Source organism: Elephantulus edwardii, unplaced genomic scaffold (genome assembly GCF_000299155.1).
Source record: "Elephantulus edwardii isolate Elephantulus edwardi_28Jun2011 unplaced genomic scaffold, EleEdw1.0 scaffold00152, whole genome shotgun sequence".
Taxonomy (NCBI): domain Eukaryota; kingdom Metazoa; phylum Chordata; class Mammalia; order Macroscelidea; family Macroscelididae; genus Elephantulus; species Elephantulus edwardii.
Window position 1 is genome coordinate 5,664,640 of NW_006399902.1, and position 9,650 is coordinate 5,674,289.

Consider the following 9,650-nt stretch of genomic DNA (forward strand, 5'->3'; position numbering starts at 1 on the left):
GGTGCGGTTGGCGCAGGATAGAGCAGGGTTTAGGGCTGTTGTACATAGGGTCGCTATGAGTCGGAAACGACTCGACGGCACATAACAACAACAACATAACTATTGTCATTTCTCCAAGTTCATAGAGTTTTCATAGGCATGTGGTTTTAGGAAGTGGATGCCACTCCTGCTTTCAAACCTGTTCTGCAACTGGGAGCTCCACCACTGTCCTCATTGTGAAACCATTATGGCATTTGACACCCCAGTGGCACAAGGTTCAGCATCACAGCAAACCCAGATTACCTCAGTACAGCAAATTGACAAAGATTGAAGTACAAAGTAGAAGAATGTTCCTCCAAAATACAACAACAGCAGAAACATTTAATAGTGAAAGATTCCTTTTTAAGTTATTTACAACTAATGCCCATGGAAGCAGCAGTCAGGAAATGTGTTCTCAGCAGATCTGCTGCAAAGGATCTCTTTTAAACTACAAGAATATGACTCAGGGAGGAGTGATAGGGAATGGCAAAGGATACACTGACAAAGAAGATTAATCAGAACTGGCAAAAAAAAAAAATGGTCAACTCCAAAATGAGGGATTTATCTTTCACTATTCCACAAATTGCTGTCTGTCAGATACTCCTCTAAATCTAAACATTCAGATTAAGACAGACTAGGAAGAAGGATTGGCCATCCACTTCTGAAATGGCAGGCCTCTGAAAACCCTATGTAAAATTTACTAATAGTAGACCAAATACTTATATCAGGAAATGAGGGGTGCTTAATACAAGCTGAAGGTCACCTCGTGGCACTAAGGTTTCCCTAAGAGTCAACACTGTTCTTAGTTTGTATCAACTGAATCCCTCCCTTCTGAGATTAGCATAAAGAGGAACTTGGCCTTATCTGTAAAAGACTTCACCATTATCCTTTGGTTTTGTTTTGTATTTCTTATGATTTTACTTTGTTTACCTTCCTTATGATTCTAAATAAATACTCAGAGAAGCATGAAAAAAAAAAAAAGAATATGACTTTGAAGACGAAGGTATACATAACTCAAGCCATAGTATTTGTAATAATGTTCAATACCCTACAAAGTTGTATGTGCATAAAAAAGATAAAAAAATAATTGATGCCTTTGAATTGTGGAGCTTACAAAGAATATTGAATGTAGCCTGGACTGACAAAAGACAAACAGATTTATGCTGGAAGAGATCTAGCCAGAAAGTTTCTTAAAAATTCCAACAGTGAGAGTTTGGCTTACATTCATTGGATGTGTTAAGAAACAGGACCATGGGGGAGCTCTGGTGGCCTAGTGGAAAGAAGCTGCAACTACAATCCCAGAGGTGCACGGTTCGAATCCACCAGATGCTCTGCTGGGGAAGGAGGGGCAATCTCCTCCTGTACCAGTCAGATCTGATTTGATGGTACACGCACACACACAAAAATAATAAAATAAAATAAAATTAAAAAAAAAGAAACTTGTAAGAAACAGGACCATTCATGTTTGGTAAAAGTAGAGGGTCAATAAAAAAGAGAAAGACATTGTTAACAAGGTGGATTGTTACAGTGGCTTCTACATTGGACAACAGTGATTGGGAGGATGCAGCAGGATTGTCCATAGTGTCACTATGAAATGGAAAAGACTCTTTAGTACGTAACAACAAACAGCATCAGTGACTTCTGGGTCTGGTAAACAAATTTGCACTAGACTTGTAGCTGAAAGGGAGCTGCCAACCCAAATGTTAAGTGGTTTGAAGCCACTCTGTGGGATAAAAATGGACATTCTCCGGTATGATTTCTAGCCTCTGAAAACCCACTGGAGGGTCAGCTAATAAGTAAGTAATTTTCTGCAGAGTAGCACATAACAACAAATAGCTGAAATTTTTGCAGTTTGAACTGAAGCAGAGACACCTTATGAGGGGCCAGTGATCTGCTTTCAGCAGGTAAAAATATTTGAAAAGCTTGTGGAGAATAGTTTCACTGTGTAACATGTGGGGTTGCCATCAGTCAACTTGATGGTAACTGGTCAGTAACTAATAGTGTTAAGCATGTCATCATATGCTTTTTGAACAGTTACATATCTTCTTTGGAGAAATGTCTTTACCTTTTTTTAAAAAAAAATTTGTTTTATAATTACTAAATTTTAGAAGTGTTTATATATTCTGGATGTTAAATCCTTATCCAGTATGGTTTCTCAGAATTTAATCTATAGGTTATCTCTTCATTTTGTTCATAAAGTTTTGACACACCAAAATTTTAATTTTTTTTCTGGCAGAAGCATTTAATTTTTATGAGATTCCGTTATCTGTTTTATCTTTTGTTTTTATTTTTGCTCTTTTGGTGTAATACATTGTCAGAAACAATCCCCAAAGCGTTACCCCTATGTTGGTTCTAGGCATGTTAGTTCTTTTTATGTATATATGTGTGATTTGAGTACAAATTTACAAATTATATTGGTTTTTCAATCATTCATATACATTTTTATCATTAATTATGATTAATTATTGTAATTTATTTCCAATATTTGTGCTAATCTATATTGTAGATTGCCTTTAGCTTCACCCACGTTAATAACTGTCAGTTACCTGTTAAGTTTTACTTCTCCTTCTTCTCTTTCCCATCCCTGGTAACCATCCTAGAATGATTCTGTATGTAAACCTTTCATTATATTTTTGTAATAGTGAGCCGAAACAAAATTACCCATTTGTGACTGATTCATGTCACTCAGTATAATTTCCTCTTGATTTTTCCATTTTATGCAGTATTTCCAAAATTCTTTATTGTTCTTTGTTGTTATATACCATTGAGTTGAAACGGACTCATCATTGACATGCCAGCAGGTTTTCAGGAGGTGATTGCTTATTTTTCTCCCTTGGAGCAACTAGTGGATTTGAGTGTCTTTGCATTGACAGTGTGCTTTCTTACTACTAAGCCAATAGCACTCTCTGTCTTATTGTTCTTTAGTGTTGTATAATAGTCCATAGGATGAATGTATCAGAGTTGATGGACATTTGACTTGAACTCTTTTGCTTTTGTAAATGCTGCCGCAAACATGCGGATATAGATACAGTTTGGATGTATGCCTAATAGTGGGACTGCTAAATCAAATGGCATTTCAATTACCAGTTTTCTAAGGAAGCACTTTCCACAGTGAATGCACAATTTACATCTCCACCAACAGTGTATGAGGATTTTAATATTTCCATATCACAACAGCAATTGTTTGCTGTTTTAATGAAATGTTGCCAAGGTAAAATAATATTTTGTTGTTTTGATATGCATCTTTTTAATGGAAAAAGTGCAATCAGAGTGCTGTTTGGAAGCAAAGATGGAGAAGTTTTGCCTCTCATACTTTGGGCATGTTGTCAGGAAAGGCTATACTGTGGAAAGGGACATCATTCTTGGAAAGATTGAGAGTCGGAGAAAAAGGAAGACCCTCAACGAGCTGGACTGAGACAGTGACTGCAGCAGTGGAATCCAGTGGGTCAGCATAGATGATGAGGATGGCATAGGATAGGTTCAAATCTCTTTCATAGGATCATCATGACTCATTCTTGACTCTGGCACCTAATACCAACAATAATAACTAATGATTTTGAGCATTTTTTCCTATTTTTGTTGACTGAGTGTTGTCTTTGGTTGTGTCTATTTATTTCCTCTGCCCATTTTGTAATCGGGTTGTTTGACTTTTTCTTGTTGAGGTGTTGGGAGTTTTCTATAAATTATAGAGGTGAACCCCATGTTAGATGTGTCATTACCAGATACTCTCCACCAGATATAGGTTCTCTTTTTACTGTTTTAGAGAAGGCTTTCTGATGCATATAGAGATTTAATTTTTAGGAAGGGTCAAATATTTAATATATCCTCTCTTGATTGTACATCGGTTATATTTGAATAAACCATTTAAGCCATAGCTTGGGCCTCCTGTGTGTGCCCCAGTTTTTCCTTTGATGATCTTCTTAGTTTTACATCTTATGCCAAGGTCTTTGATCCATCTTGAGTAAGTTTTTATATATAGTATGAGCTGTATAGATCTCCTCCTTCACCTCATTTGTCTGCAGATAGACAATTAGTTTTGCCAGCACTGTTAAAAAAGTGTTGTCTTTTCCAGACTTAATGGATTTCATCTCTTTGTCATAGATTATTTAGTAGAAGCTTCATGGTATGAGGGGGAAGGTACTCTGGATCAGAGGGCTGGCTGAGCATGGTTCATATTGAATGTATTTATTTCTGAGTTTTCTATTTTGCATTGTTCTACCTACCTGTTGCTATACCAGTACCAAGCAGTTTCATTACCGTGTCTAAGTAGTAGATTTAAAGATCAGGAAGTATGAGAACTCCCTATTTTGCTTTTCTTCTTTAGTAGTGTTTTGCTTTTCTGGGGCCTCTTTCTCTTTCCTATAATATAAAGTTGTCAATTTTTCATTTCTTTGAAGAATGATAACAGGGACTGGAAAATAATGCACTGTATCTATAGATATCTTTTGATAGTCTTCCATTTTGCCAGTGTCTTCTAATCTGTGAGCATGGTATATTCTTTTTTCTTTTTTTTTAATCCTCATGATGCTTTTATTGCTGTATGAAGAACAGGGCCATCATGGTGAAGTAATCACCTCAGAGCTCAGCAATCCCATGATGGCCTGAGAGGGAGAGTAGGGGCTTTAGCTTAGATCAAATGGTCATCTGACTATCTGGATTCTTGCGGTAGGCCAGTTCTGACTCCATATGTGGATCTCCATGACTCTTTAAGGGTTGGGTTTTCCACTTTACCTTCAGATGTAGAGTGCTTCATTCCTTCTCAGTGTGGGGCCCTTTTGTTTTTCACATAGGAAACACATTGTCTTTCAATGTGCATTTCTTTCATAAATGGGCTCATTGCTTCATTCAAAATAGATGGGCCATAGAGTCTGCAAGATTGTCTTGCTGATTTCCAAATTCTTCTGGAAACATTTCCCTGCTAAGTTGCTTGTATTTTCAAAGATTAGCTTTTTCTCTCCTTGTACTTTATGATGTTCAGAAACCTAAATTGGTGATGCAGGGTGCAATTATTTGGGACTTGTCTTTTTGCCTTCAGGGCTTGTGGCTTCCAAAGTCATCAGCAGAACCACTGCTAAAATCAGGAGCCAATAGTAGGAGCTCCGTGGTGCGAGCGGGAGGGTGCTCTGGATCAGAGGGCTGGCTGAGCTTGTTGTATTCTTTCACTTATGTAAGTTTCTTTGGATTTTCTGTAGAAGTGTTGTAGTTTTCTTTGAATAGGTGTTTAGTATCTCTGGTTGGATTTGTCCCTAAATATTTCATCTTTTAGGTGACTATTGTAAATGTTATTTTCTTTATTTCCTTTTCAGAGTACTCTTATTTCTATAGCGGATCTTGTACCTTACTGAATTGTTTAATTCAATTTCATAGTTTTCTTAATAAATCTTTGGGATTGTCTATATAACAGTATCATATTATATGCACATACAGATTGTTATTGACAATTTGTATAAACTCTCTGCTTCTGCCAATATAAATGACTTTCATTTCCTTTTCTTCCCTTATTCCCTTAGCTAGGACTTCCAATATGATATTAAATAGAAGTGATAAATGGCATCCTTTTCTGGTTCCTATTTTCAAGGAAAATGCCTTCACTTTCCATTGAGAGTATTATGGTTTTGTATATATGCTTCAGATTATATTGAGGATTTTCCCTCTTATTTAATTTCTTTTAGTGGTTTTGATGTGTCGGGGTTTTTTTAATCATGAACTCTCTTTGGTGGTAGTGGACATAGGGAGTTGAGCTACTAACCCAAAGGTGGGATTTAAATTCACCTGGCTCCACAGGAGAGAAATAAACAACAGCCTCCAGAACCCTGCTGGCGGCTCAGCTGTGAGGCAGTTCTGACTCCACAAGAGAGTTTTTCAGGAAAGTGTTGAATTTTGTTCAGTGCCGTCTCTCCATCACCTGATATGGTTCTTTTCCTTTGTTTTACTGATATGATGGATTATATTGATATAATATTTTCTAATACTGAACCTTCCTGGCATACCTAGTATGAATCCCACATGATTTTGATATATAATTTTTTTATTATGTTAGAGTTTGTTGACTCAAATATTGTTGAGAATTTTTGCATCTCTGTGTATCACAAGGGATACAAAGAGTTTCAATACTGGGCTGATTGGCAGCATCATGACAGATGGTGAAGAGATTGAGATTGTTAACAGTCTCAATTTGCTTGGCTCCACAGTCAGCACTCTTAGTACCAGAAGCCAAGAAATCTAAAGACAAATTGCATTATGAAAATCTGCTGTCAGGGACCTCTCCAGAGTACTGAAGAAGAACAATGTCAACCTGAAGACTAAGGTGCACTTGATCCAGGCCATGATATTTGCAGTTACTTGCTATGCATCAGAAAGCTAGTCAGTGACTAAGTATGATAGAAGAGGAATTGATTTGTGGTGCTGGAGAAGAATATTGAATATACCATGGACTGCTAAGAAAACAAATAGATTTGTCCTGGAGAAGATGAAACCAGGCTGCTCCTTGGAGGCAAGGATTCTGAAGTTCTGTCTGAAATATTCTGGGCATGTTGCAAGGGGGGGGGGACCAGTGATTGGAGAGGGACATCATGCTTGGAAAGGTGGAGGGACAGCACAAGAGAAGAAGACTCTCATTGAGGTAGATTGACTTAGTGACTGGAGTCATGGGGTTAGGTGTGTCAGAGAAAATGAAGTTGACTCACAATAAAACAGAGTTCAGGGATGAGTCGTGACTTGACCACATAAAAACAAGCAACATATTTGTGAGGGATAATTGTCTATAATTTTATTTTTGAATGATAGTTTTCCTTGACCTTGGTATCAGAGTTATGTTTGGTTCATAGAATGAGTTTAGGAATGTTACAACTTTTTCTGCATAGAATAGTTTCTAAATATAGTTTATATAGAATTTTTCTGTTTAGTTTCTATAGAATTAGTTCATATTTGGTAGAATTTATGAATGAAGTTTCCTAGGCCAGAGCTTTTTTTTGCTTGTGAGTGGTTTTCTTTTTTTAAACTGTTTAATATCCTTTCTTTTGTTTTTGTTGTTGTTGTTAAGTGCCATCGAGTCGCAGGCAACTCATAGCAACCCTATAAAGAGAGTCCTTAATGCTTGGGTTTCTCTCATCCTCTCTCCAGGTTCATAGGGTTTCTGGAGGCAAGCTCTTATGGAAGTGGATGTCACTCCTCATTCCAACCTTGTTTTAATCAGGGAGCTCCACCCCACTCTCTGTCTGCATTGGGTAACTGGCCATTAATGCATTTGACACATCAGTGTCACAGTGTTCAGCCTCACAGCAACCACAATTTACCGCTGTACAGCAACTTGTACACCAGGGCTATACGACCTAGAGGAATGTCTGAACAAAAACAATGAAAGACAGGCCCAAGGGCGGCAGATTAAAACTCACCCACCTTTGGCTTGGTAGAATCGCCTTCTTAGTCTGTTAAAATATTCTACTTCTGGTTCTGTTAGTTTAGATATACAGTGAATTTCTAAATTTCTAAAAAATGTGTCCGTTTCCTCTAGGATTTAAAATTTGTTGTCATATAGTTCTTCATAATATTCTGTAATATTTTTTACTTCCGTTTATTTTGTTGGGACATAACCATTTCATTCCTTATTTATGTTATTAACATCTTCTACTTTTCCTTTGTTAAATTTTCTAGTGGCTTGTTGTTTGTATTAGTCCTTTCAAGGTATCAACTTCTTGTCTAGTTGATTAATTCTGTTTTCCCATTTTTGTTTTTTTTTCCAGTTTATGTCTGCTCTTTTGTCAGAGATAATGGGTTAAGGTGTCGGTTATGGTTCTTCTAATCTTACAGTTTCAATGTCAAATATGCCTCTATCTAGAAGAACCTTAGAATATAATGACTTGCCCAGTCAACATAATTTGAGCTGAAGTCTAGGTCTTCTGATACTGCATATGTTTGCTAATCATCCTTTCCTCGATCATAAATTCTTTGAGGGATAGATCTAATTAGTTATTGCTATCATTTACAAGACTTAGGTCAGTGCTGGATAGGATGTAAGTGTTCACAATAGACTTAGTGAAGACTGGCAGTAGTTAAGAATAACATGCCTTTTCTCTCCTCTGCTTTCTAGCGCCCTCATAAAGCCAATGCTGAGGAGATGACCAAGTACCACAGTGATGACTACATTAAATTCTTGCGTTCCATCCGCCCAGAAAACATGTCCGAGTATAGCAAGCAGATGCAGAGATGTAAGTCCATTCTGTTACCTCCCTCTTCTTGTTTTCTTTCGTATATCTGATATTAGGCAAAATTACCCTTTCCTTCCCTTATACTTTCTTTTTACCTGATAATTTCTTTCCTTTACTTGCAATGACCCAGAAAGAATTAAAAAAAAAGATGGAGGGTTCTTTCCACGCTACTTACACAAGGGTTCATACAGTGTTACCTGGATTCATGTCGTAACTTAAAGGGGAAACTTCCACAATATCCAGAGACCTTGATGTCCTGGAGATGAAGGAGGAGGATGTGCTCAAATTCCTTGCAGCAGGAAATCATTTAGGGAGCACCAACCTTGACTTTAAAAAAAAGTGGAATTAAGGTTGACGAAAAATAAATATGTTTCATAAAAAAAGAAGAAAGTGGAATATACAGAGTCACTGTACCAGAAATAATTGACTGACACTGAGAAATTTCAAGAAGTGCCATATGAACAGGATCCAATGGTAATGAAGGAGGACGTAGAAACTGCATTGAAGGCATTAACAAAAAAAAATAATAATAAAGCTCCAGGAATTGATAGGATACCAATTGACTTGTTTCAGTGAGCAGATTCAGCCTTGGAAGCACTCACCAGTCTATGCCATGAAATTTGGAGGACAGCTGTCTGGCCAATGGATTGGAAGAGGTCCGTATTTGTTCCCATTCCCAAGAAAGGTGATCCAACTGAAAATGGAAATAATTGAACAATATCATTAATATTATATGCAAGCCAAACACTGCTGAAAATTGTTCAATAATGGCTGTAACAGTACATAGATAGGAAATTGCAAGAAGTTCAAGCACGATTTAAAAGAGGCATGACACCAGGAATATCATTGCTGATGTCAAATGGATCCTGGCTAAAAGTAAGGAATACCGGAAGAATGTCTGTATTGCTTTATTGATTGTGCAATGGCTTTTGACTGTGTGGATCATGACAAGTTGTGACTGACATTGAGGAGAGTGGGAATCCAAGAACACTTGACTGTGCTCATGCCAAACCTGTACCTGGACCAGGAGGCTGTTGTGCAAATGGAACAGGGAAGCACTGCATGGTTTGGAATTGGAAAGGGATGTGCCTGGGTTGTATTCTCTCCATACCTATTCTGTGCTGAGCAAATTATCTGAGAAGCATCAGGATTGGAGGGAGAATCATCAATAACCTGCATTACGCAGATGACACAGTCTTGCTTGCTGAAAGTGAGGAGGGCTTGAAGCACTAGTTGCAGAAGATCAAGGAATGCAGCCTCCGGTATGGCTTGCATATCAGTGTCAGGAAAACAAAGATTCTTACCACTGGACCGATGCATCATGATGGACGGGGAGGAGATTGAAACTGTCAGCAGCTTCATCTTGCTTGGATCCACAGTTAACACACGTGTCAAGGACTGCAGCCTACAATATAGATTGAGGCT

General features: G+C 37.6%; 1 protein-coding gene across 1 annotated transcript in view; it reads left to right on the forward strand.

Annotated features, from left to right (window-relative positions):
- The window catches only part of HDAC1 (histone deacetylase 1), a 53,880-nt gene that overhangs the window by 29,245 nt on the left and 14,985 nt on the right, over nucleotides 1-9,650 (forward strand). The window contains exon 3 of the mRNA XM_006894963.1: nucleotides 8,108-8,225. Coding sequence (XP_006895025.1) covers nucleotides 8,108-8,225 — 118 coding nt within the window. The remainder of the gene's footprint in view (nucleotides 1-8,107; nucleotides 8,226-9,650) is intronic.